General features: G+C 36.8%; 1 protein-coding gene across 1 annotated transcript; it reads right to left on the bottom strand.

Annotated features, from left to right (window-relative positions):
• Positions 1-295: 295 nt before the first annotated feature.
• LOC306848446 (monocarboxylate transporter 1-like) lies at positions 296-21,369 on the bottom strand. Its single transcript, XM_079382999.1, has 5 exons — positions 21,234-21,369; positions 10,960-11,246; positions 5,432-5,575; positions 4,538-5,332; positions 296-3,251 (listed from the first exon to the last, which is right to left on the bottom strand). Exons 2-5 carry the CDS (start codon positions 11,174-11,176, stop codon positions 3,013-3,015), a joined length of 1,395 nt encoding a protein of 464 aa, XP_079239125.1. The 5' UTR covers positions 11,177-11,246; positions 21,234-21,369; the 3' UTR covers positions 296-3,012.
• Positions 21,370-21,390: the final 21 nt, after the last annotated feature.

The raw sequence follows: 21,390 nt of genomic DNA, 5'->3' as shown, positions 1-21,390 counted from the left end.
TATTAATAAAGTTTAGCTGAAAGGTTGATTGCCACATTTTAATGTGACAACTTACCCCATACAGTGACAACATGCCTTATTATCATTAGGCATGCATTTGTTCCCCCAGGGAAATAATGATGAAAATATTGAATAAAGTTCTGTAAGACTTAAAGGTAGAAACTAACTTTAGTGAATATTTATCAGAGTAGGTTTTTGTCATAAATTTGTTTTATATCTAGTCAGTCCCATCATGGTGCACACAGCCTGAATGATTATTTTATCAGAATTTATATATTTCACTCACAGTAATAACTCCTTTCCAATAACAAAAAAAAAAAAAGTTTATTGATTTATTCATCCACACAAAAAAACATACAAAATTTCACACGTGATATTGTTTAAAATACCTAAAAATATAATTATTTTTCCTTTGCCCTGAATACCTCATAAGGGCCAGACTCTACCCACTCTCCTAAATTAATCATGAAATCGTGAGTTTGCATGGAATCTCTGTGCACACACACACACACACACAAACACTTCCTACCCCTGTCTCTCTTCACCTCAGTCAATTATCTTTCTGACAGGAGACATTTTAAAAGCAAGCTTGTTAGTGTTACTTCTGTTACGTCTACCCACAATTAATACAACGATGGAAAAATGAGAAGAGAAGAGTAAAAGATTTACCCTTTACAATGCATTTTCTCAGGGTGGTCCATTTTCTCTATACAGCAGTATTTTTCCGTCACACAATTACCAACACTAATAAGAAATCCACCTGCACACACAGATCCTGATCCTGTAAACAGAAGTGCAGTCTGAGCAGCGATACGGATCTTATCTGAGATACTGAAAACGAGTCGTTAACACTGCTCTGATTCTCCTTCTGCTTTTTGTCTCACAGCTGCTATTATTCAGGCGAGCTCTGAGATTACATTACCAGAGAACTGTGTACAAGCGCACATCCCTAAGGACCCACACTGATACATTTCTACTCTAAAAAAAAAAAAAAAAAAGTAAAATAAATTGTCTTACACCAAGAACCCAAGAGTATGAATTTCAACTTAAATGTACCTAAAGTGCACGATACAAAAATTGACATCTGCTGTGACTAAACAACGACACTACAACAGATTTACTACTTTGTTGAAACAAAAGTTTCTAAAAAAAAACAAAACAAAAAAAAAAATACTACACAGAAACCACATATTTGATTCACCCGCTATTTGACTGCAGTGTCGCAATGAATCACAGCAGCCAGCAAGTGGTGGTGTTTCCTCCCTTTGTGTCAATGTTTTCACCTGAAATTGACTCGCTTTAGAGAGCCAAAACGGTCACTGATATGTTAGAGATCTGCTAAATCTGGTTATTTTCGCAGACCTGAGAGTCGTGTTGTTTTTCACATGTTTAGCGAATCTAAAAAGCAGAAGGAAGAAAATGGCTTGAGAAACTTCGAGAATATTCCTTCACCTATTTCAGTTTGTAAAAAAACAAAAGAGCACCTTAGTGAGTGCGGGTTAACACTAGCAGAAGTTGAAATGAAGTCGTCTTTACTCTTCCTTAATATGACACAAAAAGCTAATTAATATCAGACTAGCAAATTAAAATCACTACACATCCTTTTGACATTGCGAAAAGCTCTGTCAAAAAGGGTCAGTTGTTAGTATTGTTACACGTATGGCTGTTAAATACAAATAAAACGTGTATGTAGATAGAAAGGCACCTAATCAAGGCACAGGTTCGGTTGGCAACCATAATTAAAAGTTTCTAGACATTTCAAAACAACGTGGTCAAAAAAGCAAGTGAACACACACTTGTAAATGGATCCCCTATTTAAATGTACCCTAGTGAAACTCATCATCTTCATTAATGCCAAATTCAAAATAAAAGCTGAAGCACATCTCTAGCAGTCTTTTCATGTGAAGAAGTGAGAACTGCCTCAGACAAAAACAAGACCTTTGCGATATTGTGTCTGCTGTAGTTCCTAAAAATGGTAATCACAGAAATCTTCGTGGTTACAGTACAGAGAGTAGAGTTTGATAACCAAAGTGAGATCATGAGATTACCAGAGAAGGAAGCAGCCTGTCAAAAAATACATTAAACAGCACTTGGAAACAAACCGTGAATTCTTCTGCCATGCAGAGGCAAAACACAGTAATTACACATTTTGGCCTATTTCATGAGTGAATTCGAGTCCAGTGACAGAAGGGATTTACTAAATAATCAGAGCACAAAAGCTGATATCAAATCAATCCAAAAACTGTCTTGACATAATTTCTGCGTTTTGCCTTTATATGGCAGTCTAGCAATGCCTGGCACTTCCAGCCAATCAGAACAGGGAAGACTACATACACATACTAAACAAAAAAAACTTCAAGCTCAACTTCAAGAGGAAAAAAAGTGTATCCTACATATAATAATGACCTTTAGTCAAAAAACACTATATTTCTAAGATGAAAGAGTATTATTCTTTATTATCGGTGTCCTGTCCTGTTGCTGTCTCTCTGTTGCACCGTGGAGCTTCTGTCACTAAAACAAATTCCTCATGTGTGTAAACATACTTGGCCAATAAAGCTCATTCTGATTCCATGTCTTTCACTGACAATTTCTGTGTGCGTGTTACCTTAAATGTCACACATCATAATTCTCATTAAAAATGTTGAAATGTGCATTTTGTGGTTTCATTTAAAGGTGTATAAACTGCATTATTCTGGCGTCAAAAACTAGGAATGCTCTCATAATGGTTATAATATATACTAAAAAAAGGAGAATTGTGACATTAAGGTATGGAGACACTCCCGTATGAAAGTTGGGAGAATGACAGTAACATTTGAGACGTGTGTGGGATTGCATAAAGGAGAATTTCTTGGCATCACAGTCCTTTGTTCTGTTTTATACACTCACTGAATCAATAAAGTGATGCATTAGAGGGGAAATGATTTGCGTTTATCATTTTGGACGGTCAAAACCGGAAGACGCGGATTGTTGGTTTTTGTGCACATATTGTTTCCTCCATTTGGCAATGTCAGCTCATGCATCCCATGTGTCTCCATCCACCTCCTTTGCCTTCTCGATCAGGGCATTGTCTACATTCGTCTCTGCATCCTTCTCTTCCTGTTTAGCTCTTTTCTCCTCCTCCCTCTTCTCTTTGTCCACCAGATGGTAGTTGATTCCCATTCCCACGAACAAGAATATGCTGGCAATCACCAGGATGATTCCACAAGCCTGATATGTGTATTTATAATCACCGTAATCATCATTGAGTTTTCCTGCAAGAGAAGAAATGGAAAAACGGGTTTCTCAGGCTCTTTTACACACTAACTGGAACAGAATGTGCTATAATGTTCAGTGATTTATGTAATTAAAGCTGAAAAGTCCATCCCCAATCTCACACCATTGGTTGAGCTAATGCCATGACAAACTGGTCGGCATTCTCAAACAAACAGCAACGTTTAGATGGCGTCACAGAGCCAAAGAAGTGCCCTTTTTAACTTTTTATTTTTAGTATTTTAATTCTGATAAAAAAAAAAAAAAAAAAAAAAAAAAAAAAAAAACTTTAAGCCATACTCATTTTTAGTAACATAATATGTACATAATACATAATGTAAATAACATTAGTTAATGTTAAAATTATATACTATGTATTTTATATTAAATCTTATGCATTTATATTTTTAATAAAAGTATTCTTTACATTTAGTCAATATTATTTGTTTTTGTATTCAAGCATTTTACATAAAATATTCAAGTATTTTACATCATTTTAATAATCATCATTTTTAAAGATATTTATTATCTTTCATTTTTAATATGTATTTCTATATTAATATTGTGTTTAAAACATACTGTCAATACTGGCATGTCATATTCATTAATTTTAGAAGTAACTTTTTAGCTGATGAGAATGTAAAATGAAACTAAATATTTAAGATTCTTTTGTATTATTCAACATTAATAATATTAATATAATAGTAATTAATTTTATACATCAATATGTTTGACAAAAATATACTTTTATTTTTATTTTATTTTAAAATTTAGACAATATTTTGTCATGTAAAATCATGATAAAAAAAATTTGTTGATGAGAACGTAAAATTAAACCAAATATTCAAGCATTTTTACACATTAATTATTATGAATGAATTAATATGACTTTTTAAACTATATTATTTAATTTAAATATTTCATTGTATATTCACATTTTTATTAAAAAAATATAAAATGTATTCTTAAAATGCTCACGTTCAACTAAAATGTTACTAATTAAAATGAATGAATTTATTAATCATAATACAATTAAACAGCACATTCAAGCACTTTATATATTAATTTAAAGGTGTGTCAACATTTAATAAAACTAAGTGTTAAAGGGATGGTTCACCCAAAAATTGTACCCTCACTTTTTTCTGTGGAACATAGAATGTTTAATGCTAACTAAAACTGTTTGCTTACCAACATTCTTAAATATTATTTCACAGAAGAAAAACATGGCACTGTTTTGAAATGACATGAGGGTGTGTACATTGCCATTTCTGTGTCCACTCAGCCTTACCCAGTATCGGAGGCCCCAGCAGCACAGGCCCACACTCCACGATGGTCACCAACCCCACAGCACTGGAGAACCTCTGAGCACCCACCAGGTCCATGAGAGTCTCAAACAGCACGGAACTCAGCCAGCCGAATGCCACACCGAAAAACACTGCATAAATGGCAAAACCCACGTAATCTGTGGAGAGTGGTGCCAACAAGTGGCAGACACCATTATACAGCACAGATGCGGCGAAGAAGTACTGGATGCGTGGACGGACCCAGCGAGTGTTGGCCACCAGGCCCATGGACGGCCGAGCAATCATGTCGGTGAAGGCCAGGATGGACAACAAGAACGCAGCCTTATCCTTGGAAATCTCTTTACTCTTCGCATAGTTACTGAGGAACACAAGAGGCGTGAAGAGGCCAAAGAACATGATGACGTTTCCGAGCAGGTACAGCAGGAAGCCTCGATGAGTGAACAGGGTCAGATCCAGGAAGCTGTTGACGGTCTGCAGGCATGTCTTTTTCTCTTGATGTTTGGGCTCGCCATCCTCTTTTGGATTGGCAGGCTGTGGTTTTGGTCCAATGGGCCGCATTAGCGACCCCGCAACGCAGCAGTTCAGCAAAGCTCCACCCAGAATGAGGAAGCTGCCCCTCCACCCAAATTGATCAAACAGCCAGCTGTTCAACGGGGCAAGGGTGGACAAGAACACTGGGCTGCCTGCCATCGCGATGCCATTAGCTATTGGCCGGCGCTTGTAGAAGTATTTGCCAATCATGGTCAATGCTGGATTCAGATTAAAAGCCAAACCCAGGCCTAGAAACAGATGAGAGAAGATTATTTGATTATTTATTTGTACTCACTCGGTCTTTAGGTCTCTGAATAGTAATGATCAGTGTCATTCAGTGTACTTACCGCCTATAACTCCCACACAGAAATACAGACCCTCCACTGTGTTACAGAAGGATGCGGCAACTAACCCTGCGCCAGACAGACAGCCCCCAGCCATCATGATTGGCCGACTACCAAACTTATTTACCATAATACTGCTGATTGGTCCTGTTGAGAGAAAACATGTTAAGTAAATAAATAAATTAACGAATTAAATGGTTTATACATTGTAATGTTGATGTTTAATATTTTTTGTTAGAAAATAGCTAAAATAAAGAAAATATTACATAAAAAATAAAGAAAACATTAAATAAAACTAAAATAATTTTGTAAATAATGTTTTATATTCTATTCTTCTGTTATGAGGTTTACAAAACTTAAACCTTAGAGAAAACAGGTGGGTTAAAAAAAACAAAAACCTACACTGGCTAAATTAAAGCTAAATTTGTAACCTTGTTACCGTTGTATGTGTGTGTGTGTGTGTGTATGTATATATATATATATATATATATATATATATATATATATATATATATATATATATATATATATATATATATAAAATATCAATTGAATACATTTACCCAATGTTTAAAAAGCAGCAAAATAAATGTAATAAAATATAGAAAAAAAAGAAACAAATTTGTAATTGTTTTATATTCTGTTCATTTGATATGTAGTTTTTCAAAACTCATCAACTTGAGTAAAAACAGTTGGATTAAACAGAGTAAAAACAAAAAGCTAAACCTATAAAAAATTTGAAATTAAATAATTATAATTTCTACATTTTAAAAAAAGTTTTAAAAAGTATAATAAAAAAAAAAAAAAAATGGAAAAGGCAAAACCACACATATAGAAACACACCACACATGGTTGCAAAAATAGTCTCTTAATCAAATAACTAGAATATAAAACAGCTCATATAATATTTATTTTGTCTTCCTGATGCGGACAAATCAAAATTTTACCTGAAAAAGAAAAATCTCTTTCAGCCCTTAAACAAAAAATGAATGATGGTTTTAGGACAAATAAAACGAAAAAAAAAAAAAACTTTACTATAGCTAAAAGAAATTGTAACCATGTTTTTGCTAAACTAACAAAGGTTTAACCATGGTATTTGTGGTAAAACTGTTTACACAACTGGTAAAAATAAAAGGTTATATTATTTCACTTTTACTATAATAAAACCATGGTTAATTTTCGTAAGGGAGGCCGCATTTCGTACACTTTTAATGTTGCAATCATACAGTTCCACCACAAGAGAGCATCAGAACAGCAGTCATTCACACCACTTGGACTGCAGGAGGACATAGGAGACGATTCAGAGGAAGGAAACTGTGACACCATATGCACACACTTCACTACATGACATGTGATCAACTGAGGTGCTGTGAAGGAGAAAATCTTAATCAGCAGAATGAAGCTGACCTCCAGCAACCAGAACAGGAACTATTTCTGTGTGTCTCAGTGTGTGGCAGACCAGTGTTCATTTCAGTTAACTCAGCTCCAACATTCTGCAAATCAGACCAAACGAGCAGCCTTATATGACACCACCTTTACTTGACAGAATTACTGGAAGTTCCCTCACAAATACACAACTGCAAGCTATACTAATGAAATACTTAAAAATATAGTATTTATTTACTCCTGAGCTGTATTGTGGCAGTAATAAATGTAGGTAATGTATACTAAAAAACAAAAAGAAAGAGGCCGGCTTTCTTGGTGAATAAATAAAGAGCTTGGTCAGTGCTCTGCTTTTCTTGTGAAAGGCCCCATTTAGAGCAGCATCACAGTTGAATAACTTCACTTACAAGGCCAGACACCACAGCCTTTAAAAAGTAGTTGTTTGTTCAACATGGTAACTAAAACTTTTAAATGATAAACACAGAAAAGACGCAGTGATGTTTGGCACGGTTCCTATAATAACCAAACCTACATTAGACAAATCTTTCACAGTGTTATTGAGAGAACCTGAAACATGGTGCAGAAGAATCTAGTGCAAACGCCATAAAAACGTCATAGCAAATAGTACTGTGTACATATAACCCCAGCTAATGCTTACATGTCAGGTAGCTTTACAAAAGGCTTGATGAATAGTGTACAGAAATGCATGGACACCAAAAATGTTAAACTCTTTATATGTTTACAAAATGAAATATCTACAAACTCTGCACGTGCCGGCTCACCATAAAAGCTAATCTATCATCAGGAGGAGAAACTCTCTCGTATGTTTCACGTAGCCAATCAGAGTTCAAAGCAATTTGTCCGTCCCCCAGTCACATTCCTCAAATTAATTTATTCTGACAGGCTTTGTGTAGCACCAAACGGGCCATCCTTTCCAGCCCAAAAAAAGAAACAAAGACAACAGTGATTCAAATACACACATACACGATTATATAAACTGGTTCAGAGAGACGTGAGAGTCAGCAGAGGATAGGTTTTAGATATTCAGTCTGAGAGCTGCTTGTACTTTTATGAAGAGAATTTAAAATGCACAACTTACAGGAGCAGCAGTGGGAGTCCCCAACATTGGAGAAAAATCTAATGCTTTGTAAGGCTGAAAACAGCCAGGGATGTGGGCACAGATCACATGGAGATATTATATGGCATAACTTCAAATCGGTGCTGACATGAGCCAAGGGAAACGGGTGAGAACACACGCGTCTGTGGGAAGTGTCCAGGACATCTCGCTCAGAATTATTCTGGATCTGGATCTTGGAACATGATTTCCCAAAGGGTTTATCAGGGAAGGTCATGGGGTGGGGGGGGGGGGGGGGGGGGGGGGGGTTTGGGAGTTTATGAAAAGCAAACCATTAAATTGTGTAACAATATGTTGTTACATTTAAATATTAATGATGTTTTATTAACAAGGTTCGGGAGGAGCACGATCAGATAATCAGTCTGGCCCAGGTGCAGCTCGTCAGCTAATCACCTTAACAAGCACATCAGGTGTATATATACACAGCCAACTCACCTCTGTTCTATGACAGTTTTCCAGCATCCCGCCTCCACCCCAACTCCCCACTCCAATTGAAATTTCATCCCATTCTTGGGATGAGGGGGGAGTTCTCCGGGTTCGGGCTCCATCCCGAGCTCGGAGCCCTCCCTCCAGACAGCACGCCAAATATGCTTACTAATTGCTCAATCATATTATATGTTAGTGCGAACTCGTGAAACATAAAATGGGGAGTAAAGTATATTTTAGGTCAAAAGGGTTCAGCAGACAAAAAAGTTTGGGAATCCCTGGTACTGACTCATCCCTGGTATTGATCTAATTTTGCTTAAGTTTGGTGAACTCTCACCTGCAAATTCTACAGCAACAAAGTGTTTGACCAATAAAGGGTCTAAAGGTCACAGACTGACCTCTTGGTCAAATGAAAGATGTAACTTATTTTTGACAGTTTCACATTACTACAATTTTTCAATTAGAAGCTCCATGTCAAGGCAGTGTATTTTAAATGTTTAATTAATATCATTTTTTTTTAATAAAAGGCAGACAATACTACTGTTCAAAATTTTGGGGTCAGAAGTCTCTTATGTTCACCAAGGGTACATTTCATTCAAAAATCAAGTGTAAACAGTTATGTTGTTAAATACCATTACAATTTAAAATGACTCTATTAATATGTTTAAAAATGTAATTTATAAGTGCTGGCAAAGCTGAATTTTCAGCAGCCATTACTCCAGTCTTCAGTGTGACATGATCTTTCAGAAATCATTCTAATGTGCTGATTTGGTGCTCAAGAAATATTCAATATTATCAAAGTTCAAAAGAACAGCATTGAAATATAATTCTTGATATTATAAATGTCTTTGCTGTCACTTTTGATCAATTTAATGCATCCTTGCTGGATAAAAACTGAACCTGAACTTTATAGAAGTAAAATCATATTCTGTTATCCTGTTGTTCATATTCTTAAAGAGAAAACGATTCATTAATTCGCCAGGTTACAGCACATTTGCCTAACATTTACTACACTTTTCCTTTCAAAGATATGCACATTTAACTGGTGAAAAAAAAACAAAAATCTCGTTTGCTCACTCTCGCTCTCTGCCTTTCTCAGGTTATAGGTGCCTGGAAGAGCCTCTCTGTTGAGTTCAGGCTACGTGCAGAGTCACATGAACATAATGAAGTCAGTAAATGGAAACCACAGGCACGTTCTCTTTCAGGAAGTGACATCATCAGTCAACACCATCCTCACCCGAATGTTCTTACGTGGTAGTTTACTGCAAATATTAGTCATACTAGATGTTCGTGTTTGTCTCCTCCCTAGTGTGGCATCAAGTGACACAGCAAATCTTCAAACCAAAAACTCTTCCCGGCATTCCCTTCATGCAATTAACTACACAGAAGTAAAGAAGTGTGTTTTAACCATCTGATTAGCATAGCACTCTGGGTGATTACCTGGAAGAACATCAAGTTAGAAAACCAGTTTAAACATGCCTCTACCAAACCAGCTTGATAAAAGGAAGACTTGTAGAAATTCAAGCAAACAAACAGATGCACAGCAGTAGCAAAAAGTGTGTCAGGGTTTAAACACACAGCTGTGTTTCAGTTCTGACCTTATTTCACTCAACCAGAACACAACCCCAACACAAATAAAACATCTACATAGAGAGTGGTACCCAAATACAGAATTTAACAATTCACAGTTTTCAGTCATGTGACGGGCACGGAGACCCAGAGGGCACTCTGCAGCACAGGAAAATTCAATGAATTTTCCATCCATTTCAAACCATAAATATTTAGATAATCTCTTAAAAGAAATATACGTGAAATTAAATATGCTTAAAGTGGCATAATGTACTAACGCCACACAGCATACACTTTACTGATGATGCATACGCTATACAGTACAGGCGAGCAGATGACCCCAGAATATGAATGCAATGCACTAAATTGCAAATTAATTCTGTTATGGTTTTCTATTTGAAAATGCTTAACATGAAATGTTTGCTCATCGCGTTCATTGGGTTTATTGGCTTTTCTGTACAGTACATAGTATGTTTTATTAATAAGCTGTGTATTGTATTTGGTTTTAGTACATTAGTACTTTGTACAAAACCTTGTTTTGCCCTCTAGGTGCACATAAGGATGAGGATGTGATGTCGAATAAGGATATGATGTCACATAAACTACAATTTGGCCCCTTTTAATGTGTGAACTTCAATTGGCCACACCAACTGGATGATTTTCAATTATGACAGGAAGAGAAATGTGCTAGAAAATGACATGATACAATTAATAAATCACAAGTTTTTGAGACAAAAATACGTTATTAAATATGCACGATTAAATAGACATTATTTAAGAGAGTTTTTGTAAACTAAAAATAATCTTTTCAACCCCTTTTAGATGTATTTTTTCCTACTTATCCAAACACTGATTATCACTGTAATAAATTATCCCATAGGGGTGTAGGAAAGTATTTTTATGAGTAATTTGCAAAATAAATAAAAAACTAAAATTCTCAATTTAATACTCACAGAGAGATAAATGAGTACAGTAAGTACCAGGATGGACAGAAGTGACAGCAGTAAATGGAACTGACCTCCTGCATACATGACAGCCAGCATAATCGATGAGATCCATGACACTTGGCTGCTGGTGGCATTGAAGATCACCTCGATCTCTTTGAAGAACACCGTGATGGACTTGGGGAAGGCATAGGAGAAGCCAATGCTGATAAAGGCCCCTACCACCACTGCCCAGCCCCAGCCTCCCTCTGGAGGAGTGTAGCCCACCGGCCCTCCTGTCGCTGGTGGCATCTTCACAAGCACACGCTGACGACGACGAAGAGGAGATGGATCAGCTGAGCTTCAAGCACACTGGATCAGTCTGTGAGAAGAAAAAGAAAATAATTTAGAGCAGAACGCACACAAGCACCGACTGAAAAAGAAGATTCACACAGTATCTCTCAACCCTGTGAACTGTGTCAGATACTAGTCCACACTGGATGAGATCCAATTCAGGGAAAGTTATCCACGCAGACAGAGCAAGCACACAGCATGTGAATGAACAAAGCGTGAACACAAACACTGTGTAAACAGTTTGTAGTTTGAATGTAACTGCTTTAGTCAGTTACTATTTAACTGAGCTGATGTCAAAATACACAAACAAGACCTAGACACATCAAACGTCCTTTCCCCCACAAGTAATATAGGGAATAGGCTCAGATGCCTTCACACACAGTCTTTAATTCCAGTGAACAGAGTCCCTTAGGCTCCAGAGCACAGAAAACATTCATTTAAGCATGAAAGTCATGTTCTCAGGCTGGTATGTGTATTTGAGAAGGTGGACGCTAAATCACTCTAAGTGCCTCAGAGAGGAGAAAGGGTTGTATATCAGAAAGGATAAAACAGATGGGGGTAACCGCTCCAATTTTAATTAAGTCCTCTCACTGTTGCTTCAGGCAGATCTTACCCAAGCACGCCAATAGCTGTGCATTCATACTAAATGTATTTAGACTACTGTTATTCATACAAATACCTAATTACATTTCTACCATGGTATTGAGGTGCTATGTGCGTGTTTTATAACTCTGGTCATCTTCATCATGATCTAAATGTATGATACTATGGAAGAGCAACAGTTCATTTTAATAAAGCTTATATTTCACCTTATAAAAATGAGATTGTTACAGCACAACCCAACACATTTGATTTTTTTAGCAAAGCATAAGAAGCGAAGCAGAACGATCTAAAACAGTTTGGAGATTAAAATAATTTGTGAAATAATTGTAGAAATAATAAACAAATCTCTCATTTTAGATAAACACAATTTACTTCAGAGAGATAAATTTACTTTTGCAATGGTTCAGCAATATCTTCAAAAGATTTTTGAAATTTGGCACTTTTTTTTAATCTATATAGTGATGATATAGCAAAGAAATAATAGGAAATTTTGTAAATTTTCTAGCGTGTAGAAATGTTTAAATCATGTAGTGTTACAATTAACGCTCACCCCATAGATGTGAAATGCTTCTTACAGACCATTTCCTTATTGGTAGGTAGCCAAATGCATATGAAAGACCGAAAACAGCGCCGAGTTCAAACAGACAATAGAAATGAATGAACATAGCCTCCCTGACACAGTTTTCGTAACATTTGAATTTTCCGGTGTGTGCAATCTCATGCAGAATACAGCACAGTGAAGTGAGTGAGTTTCTTCTTCTTAATAACCCAGACCGAGCCTTTTAATAATGATGTTGCTCTGGGACCCTCACTGTTATTACAGCTTATGCGCCCGCGCTTCAAAACACGCCACGCATGTTTTAAATCACGGCCTTAATTGCACTAAGAATATAGCAATTCGTAATTACTGTTGGTATATAGTGCAGCCCTATAACTATGTGAGAGTGTGCGCCATTTAAAGCAAATTTAGCAGCAGCCAAGCGACTTTGTGTGAGCCACCTTATCCCACTCTGCGACCCACGGTTTGAAAACCCCTGGTTTAAACTGCAGTTAATAATTTGGTTTCTACAACTTTCACTTAGGAGCAAAAATCTGCCTTAAACTTGAAATAAATAAAGATTTGAAATTTATCGTGATCGATGGAAATGAAAACTTTTTATCATGATAATTTTTGGCCCCATCGCCCAGCCCTGGGGGAAATGGAAAATAATATAGTTTATGTCTGACAACGTAGCCCATGACAACATAGTTTCATTCTGTGTTAAACCGGTTTAAGAATAAGGCCATATGGTATTTGCAGAATCATGGGAATTGTCAAGGCTTGCTGATGCATGTCTGAAAAAAACTAAAAGCATGACAGTGTACAACACACCCCTGCCATTCAAGAGAGATTCAGCAGTTTTGGGTAATTGTTGGTGAAATCTAGCGTAGTGAGCAGTGTTTGTTGGCATAAATAGTGCGGTGAGGTTTGATGTGAGCTGGTGCTAAAGAACGTGTGCTGATTAGTTGCCAAAAGTTCAAGAGAGATGAACTGAGACTAACCCTGTTACTGCATGTTAAGCCAGTACAAATATTAGAGAAAGCAAAGTATAGATACATCTGTATTTGGAAAAACGATCAGCACATTTTGTTTTAGTAGAGAGCACAGCTTTTGTCATGCCGCCAGACACAGCTAGAACCTCTAGTGTCAGACCACCTGACTGACATCAAAATTGACCAACAACTTGGAATTACGTAAAAGGCATGTCTCTCTTCTGATATTAGGGCACATAATGTTCTTATAAGAGCATCAATGTGATGTTTTACACAGTCAAAATATTGGAGAGTTGCACAGATAACAAATGATTTATGAGACACTGAAATATCTAAGCAGCTGTTCACTCTTCAAGAATTAGGACACATTTTACATCACTGCCAACACTGAAATCCCGAACACTCATGTTCTGAGAAAGAAACTCCCGCTGAACTCAACAATTTCAAAGAGCAGCTTCCACTGGCGCCCAGGATAAAATCCTTACTGGCTCTCACAAATATTTACTGTGAGAGCCAGTAAGGATTTTGGACCAAAAAAGTACAAGCAGGAAAAAAAAAATCTTAAACTCTATGTGAACTGCCACTTGCAAACCATTGTAAACTTCTTGCTTCTGGGGATGATGAAAAAGGCAGGACTTGACTATTTATATTATATTTTTTGCATGAAAATTGGTAATCACATAAGAAATGTCAAGTTTCTTTGGAATAACATGCCCAAACAATTGTTCACAAACAGACCAGAAACCTGCATTAAGAAAATTGAGTACATTTTGATTTTATGTCAACATGCATGTGACCATCTCAATCCAGTATGTGATGTCATCCTCTTGTATTTATGCTGTCTAATATAGAAACATCTGCAGTCAGATGAGCTCATAGACACACTAGCTGGATTGTTCTGGAAACAAACCGAGAATCGAGACTTGAGTGTGGTGATACGAGGCTCTCAATTTCCCTGTGATGTTTTATTGATGACTACTGATGAACCTCTATTTGGTGCATTATTTTGATGCATTAACCCCTCCTCTTAATCCTAATTGGTCTGCAAATCTGCCAATTAACTTCACAAGTTGCTGATTTGTGATTTTTTGGTGATTTCATTTGGATACCATTACACAACCTAACAAAACCAATAAGTTTCGAAACATCCGCAGACTTGAGGACTTTAAAATGCTCTGTTTCCTAACACACTTCGAACTGAAACCCCAGCAGAATACCAGATCAGCTGGAGCCAGATCACCACACATAAAACTTGTGCATTCCTACCTGCTGTTCTTTTAATGCTGCAGAAACGTATGCATTTAATCTTGCTGAAATCTGAGACAGGAACAACTAAGGTGTGTGTGTGTGTGTTAAGACCTAAAATAAGCGTTTTTGTTTTCCGCTGACTTTGCAAATGCCCTCATAAGGGCAGTGTAGCTTAACTGGCGTGCAGTTATTTATAAATCATTAATAAAATGTATGACAGCCTAGCAAAAACATAAGCAAAGATTAATGCTTCTGGTTACCAAAGAGCCACCATGCAAAATGCAAAAGTCAGAAATGCATTTAAATGCAGCACAATGTTACTGCAACATTTATATGATGTACGTGTCCATATTTATGTATAAATCGGCTTGTTTTAATCGCTCTTAAATGGGTTATGGGTTCCTTTTATAGACTTTGAATACTAGGCTAATATTAAATTGATTGTAAATCTCCCAGCATGCTTCAGTATGGCCCAATTAAGCCATGAAGAGACTCTTTCCTCCAGAGACAGCAGTATTGGACAGACTGCTGGTTCACTGGTCTCCTGAGAGTCTGTGGATGTCCTGAACTGCTCTCCATTGTGGATGTGTGTGTGTGTATCAGTCAGGCTCTCAGCAGTAAAGGTTATGGCCTAATATTTCTGCAGGAGCTGCAGGATGCTGACTAGTCATAGGTTGAGAGATGACAGTCTTGTGCTTTTGACAAGAGATCAGCACTAAAAGAGAGCAAATGTCCATTAAAACTTACCCACTCAGTGTAGATCAGGTGTTGTGTTTAAATCTCAAATAGGGAGAGGTCAGGATGGTCAACCAGTCAGTCAGCATTAATTAAACTACATTAAACCTGGATCATTTCACATGCGTGCTGTTTTATATCAAAGAAAATTTTTATAAAAGGTACTAAAGTAACAGTTTCTGTTCACATTTTCAAAGGAGTTTCACATTGTTTTCTGAAACTGAAAAGTAACTATGGCATTTTCAACAACATTTGGTGTTGCAATTTCAGCTTTTCCATTCAAATCAGAATTGTTTCCAAGAAGCCATTTACATTTTTTTAAATCATTATTATTCAGTACGCAACAGATATAATTTGACATTCACCTCGATGTGTGCTGGGTAGGGAATATCAATGCGAGTACAGGAATAAAACTAATTTGGCACATAAAATGCTGTCTGCCATCATCGACTGTTCTGAGACCTACATGTGACTGAACACGGGTCCCATACTTACACATACCCTCCTCCATCACTTCTGCTGTGTCCTGAATTCAGCACATCAGAGGACAAAATCACCCTGCATCATGGTGAAGCCTACATCACCGCTACAGCGATCCATGTAGATAAACCAAAGACTAACAACAATACCCAAATCCAAAGATCTGATGTGAAAAGTCAATTATTTATTAATATTCTAAATAGGTATCATACAAAATGACCACAATGCAAATCCCTTGTTCTTACTGGCACTTAATGCATGCGTTTTATGTTAGTACTACTATTGTATATCCCCAGACATCTACATGAGCAACTATCATAAACACTATGTATGGACTTTTAAGTTAGCATCCATCTGCCAAGGTTCATTTGTATATGATGTTAAATCAGATGGAAAGAAATTACATTTCAAACACTGTGTCCAATCTATAACCTTCATCTGTTACGCAGGTGACATTCAGCCCAAACTCCAAATGGTTCACATAAATTTGTAGAAGTGGATTTTCCAATCCTCTCTGACACTGACTGTAACAGATCACAGCGAATAAACCCAGCCATCATCAAACCTGAAGCTTTAAATATGCTGGACATGAGTATGCATTTCTGAGATGCTTGAAAGAATAACAAAACCCCAAGAATTTTAAATAAACTGCTGTAGTGAATCTAAATAAATCTTCAATTCAACCTTGATTCAACCATCAAAACATCTGTAAACACCAAATGCATCTTCCTGGAAAGTATAATCAGCAGCGCAAAAGGCCACTGACAGTATACAATCTGAAATGGCTGGGAAGATTAAATAAGAGAAAAAAAATGGATGACACAGTCACTCACTTATACTATAAAGGGTTTAATTATGGCCAATTGTAGCTGTCTAGAGCTCTGAATACTATAGACATATGCCAACTGTTCAACCAGTTTCCATAATTTTCTTTATGGAAAGATAGTGAGATAGCCTATTTGCAGAAATGTGTGGGATACTGTATTTTACATCCAGCCTGATGGGGCAATGTCTTTGACTCATTATATGACTCAATACTGGACTGCCCAAAGTTAAGACAATGTGAAATAACCATTTTAATTTTCCAGATGTTAGCTGGACACCACTTGCTTTATTTAAATCAAAGTAGACTGTGCAGTATTCAGCAAGTCAGAAGCTAGTATTGCCTATTTTAGTTCATAAGTAGTGTAAACCCTCAATTTAATGACCTTCTCTAAAAAAAGACAATAGATGGATGACAGCTGGCTGCATTTTAAAAGAAGGAAGTGAATGTTTCCTGAAACGTCTTGATCTGGGAATTTACAAGCATTAATGATTAGCCATTTACTAGTCAAAAAGTCAGGGAAAAGTGTGAAAATGCGTACACAGGCCTTCAAGTGCAATCCTTTAGCTTAAAGACGTCATGTCAAAATTGATTTGACAGTAGAGAAGGATGTATTGAACATTAAAATAGTGTGACTAAACTACACTCATCCTCATGTCATTCCAAATCTGTATGAGTGTCTTGCACACACAAATAATATCATCACAAAGGAGTGTTGAAGGTTCAAAAAAGCAAAACCAGTATTAAAGTATCACTACATTCCAAGACTTCTGAACCCATACTGTAATTTTATGTTGAACATATGTAAATTTAAGTCTTTATTTATTGAAAATACTCTCCCTTAAGTGGGCTAATGAGATAATTGATTCATGAACGAATCATGTATTGTGTGGCTTCAGAAGACTTATATATGTATATATGTATGTATTTTCATATACTATATGAAAATAATGTATAGAATATAATTAGCCTATATAGAAAAGAACAACCAGAACATTATTTAAATTTCTCCTTTGGTGCTCCATATTAGAAAGGAAAGCATAAGAAAGAATATGCAATAACAACATGAGTAAAAATTACATATTTTCATTTCTGGAATATTTTTTGCAACAACCCTGAAGAAATCTTGACACCATTTCCTCTTCTCCAGAAATCTGACAGAGAACGCCCAACTTCTATGTGACAAATAACAAGTGAATCAAGCATGAAATCAGTTTATTGCTACATAATGTGTGGCCTTTGATCAGAAACCAGACTTACACTTGCAAAGTTTTGTTGACATTTATTTTATAGTGTATGAACTACAGGTTGTACAGTTCATTGAAGCCAAAGACCTTGTAAAGTCTGTCAGAAAGATGGCATTTTTCACAGTCCCTCTTCTCTCACTCTCAGCAAAGTAGTAATGACTTAATTCATTCATACACACAACCAAAGTACACACACACACACACACACACACAAAACAGTTCTAAAAACAATTAACTGCTCTGTATAACACCTGATGGAAAAGTGGGCCCACAATTACTTAATTCACAAAGAACCGTTCTTATGACCCTGATCAATTATTAACAGTGAAACAAGTAACACACAGTAACAAATAAGGAATAACCACAAAAAAATCTATTTAACAGGCACTTACACATACACAGACATTAACATCACTTGCCTTCTCAAAGTCTTGAGGCCTGAGAGATGGGTTTAAACACTCCCCCGTCATTCATTGGTTTCTGACTTCACAACATCTGTCTCCTCAGGACTCCGACGAGGAAACATTTGACTAATGCACACTAAACGTTTACATGTGAGGAGAGGCTGCGAGTTAAAGCTATATTTTAACCCAAATATGAAAATTACTTTGACAATGATAATAAATGGGGACTGAAGCTTTAAACTTCAAATCAAAAATGCTACAAAGACCATAAAAGTACTCCCTGATATATTTCAAGTTTTCTTGAGCCATACAATAGCTTTGTGTGAGGAACAGAATGAAAATATTTAAGTTTCTTCTAATTGAAATGACATAAAAATGCACCGGAAAAAAATGGTAACACTTTATTTTAATGTGTCCTTGTTACTTATGTTAAATGTACTAACTATACAATATGTAAACAATAATGTAAAAAATATTATAAACAAATTATGCAAAATTTTGCAAGTAACCCTAAACTGAACCCTAATCCTAACCCTAACCATGTAGTAAGTACATGTAGTTAATTAATAATACTCTTGTACTTAAATGTATAACTACACTGTAACAAGGACACCTTAAAATAAAGTGTATAAAACTCTTATCCAGTAAATCACAAACAATGTGAAAAGTCATGAGGCTTACGATTATTGTTAGGGATAGTGGGGGGGTTTAGAGTCAGATAGGTTGAGAACCACTGCTTTAACGATGTTGACAAGAGTTTGCATCTCAAAAGAAATAGCATTTATCACCAAGAGAACAGTGGAATAGCCAGACAGACCTGCCCCAAGCCATACACACCTTCCTTGCCCTCCATTCTCATTCAAATTTCCTGCTTTCCATTCTCCAACTTGACTTCTCACCCTCTAATTAATCCATGGAGTCTTGTCTTAAAGCTCATAATATATCCCTCAAGTATTTCATCTTGAATTTTTTTTTTCCATCAAACCGCAACCTTTAAGTTACCCAATATACTTACTGCCACAGCCAAGACTGAATGTCACAAACATCGACTCAAAGAGTGGACACAGTCAAAATCTCTGACATGCAACAGTGAGTTTGTAGCATAGCTATCCAACAATAGAATGACCTTTCTGTCATATTCAATTGCCACCTTATACAAGGACACATAATCATACACACAAACCACTACTGAACACCGCCTGTGACACTATACATGTAGATCTGCCAAACTATCATAGGACGAAACTATAATTAGTTTGTGGTTGTATTAGCAACAAACATCACTAAACAATACCTGTAAAGAAACATAATAGCCATAACTGTGTGCTAGATGAAGAGTTTGGCACCTTATACAAATCAATTCAACTGTGTGCTCTTCATCGGTCTTGTGACCCCTTTGAATTGCTGAACCCGTTCCTCTCCCTTCTACAACTTCAACATAATTTTGTCCTTGTGTGAATTACAAATCAGACGTGACTGCTGAACTTTACGTCAAATCACGCTGAATGTTACGTCAGTGAAATGAACATCAAACAACACAAAAACACCCCAGTCAGATGGACTTTAAAGCAAACATTACAGAGCCAGTTTCATTGATGGGAGATTATCGTCAGACTGTCAATGGGGGAAAAAGTTGAACATGAGGTTGCATCAGAACGCAACTACTGATAAGATGTATAAGTTGCTCTTTTGAAAAGTACTGTTTTTAGATACAGGGTTAGGGGAACTGGTGCGCATCTTATGCCTGAATCCACTTCACATAGACTCAAATTCATATCAGGTTTCTAGCATGCAAATACCTGTATTTTGTACCACACAGAGTCTTAAGTGGAACCAATTGTGCTCCATAACACAGTCTGACCTCTCTGACATCTCTGTACCAGCCATTGTTCTTCTCCATGCTAGCCCTACATTGAGTAAGGATCAATGTGATTCAATCTGAGGTGACCTACATTCAACCTTGAGCTTGATGATACCAATAAGATCATGATGCAACATCATAGCGATGCAACATTGACCTGCAATAAAAAGCTGATAAACTAAATCAGATTCTCTTTAAAGGAATCCATTGTCTATATAAAAATGACTTTCATGCAGTTAGTTAGCATTTTAGTTTTGGCGTTTCAGACCCAAATATACAAGTGAAGCGGAGTGGAGTTAACTTAGAACTTTTTATTTGTTAGTTCAAAGTGTTGGTTTCCTCTCATGAATGCAAGAAGATACATCATTTAGCTTAACGCAAGTAGTGGGTTTCTGAAGTCAGGCCATCAGTGTTTCCCCAGTGTTTGAGTAACGTTAGGACTGTAGAAATTTTCTCTGAGAAGAAAGCTGCTCAATATAATGTCTCAAAAACCTTTTAGATGCTTGCCTAGACGGAATTTTAAGGCACCATATACCCTAAAACACTGCACAGGGCTGAGTTGCTAAATATTTTAGGTAGGCATAATTTCGTCATACCTCAGAATAACCCTCAATATTCAAATAAATAATGAAAATGATTCAAAATGATAAAACAACTTGTTTTAATAACTATTATTCTTTTTTAGCTTTACTTTTTTCATCACTCCTTCATTGCGCATGTGAACGCGTGACACGCGCGCTCGTAGCGATAGATGAGACAATGGAGATCCGCTTCTTGGTTTTAAGAGAAGGGTCTTTTCCCATGAGAAGTGGGTTACAAACCTCGTATTCACCCACCAGTCTGTCTCAAATCGGCACAACGCCTCAATCTGCAAGTTTGCGCGTACTGCGACATCGCGAATGATGTAACTGACCCGAAACATTGAGAGGCTATCACAAAGAGTGTTGCTTGCAGCCTCCAGAGTTCAGGTTAATTCATTGTGTTAAAGCTCAAGACGCGCAGTTAAATTGACCCCCACTCTCTCCAGTAGGACCATGATGTCCACACAATTCGCTTGCAAATACGCCCATGAAACACATACCTGCGCTTTTCATTCACCAGCTCCGGTTGTAAGTTCGCGCTATCCAGGTCCACTGAGCAGCATGGACGGCTCTGTATGGCTCCGTGGATGTGTGGTGCGAGTTCTCCATCCGCTCGACTCTGATAGAATCCCTGCTGCACATGCGCACAACTGTGCA

Source organism: Barbus barbus (genome assembly GCF_936440315.1).
Source record: "Barbus barbus genome assembly, chromosome: 28".
NCBI classification, from domain to species: domain Eukaryota; kingdom Metazoa; phylum Chordata; class Actinopteri; order Cypriniformes; family Cyprinidae; genus Barbus; species Barbus barbus.
This window is presented reverse-complemented; position numbering and strand designations above follow the sequence as displayed.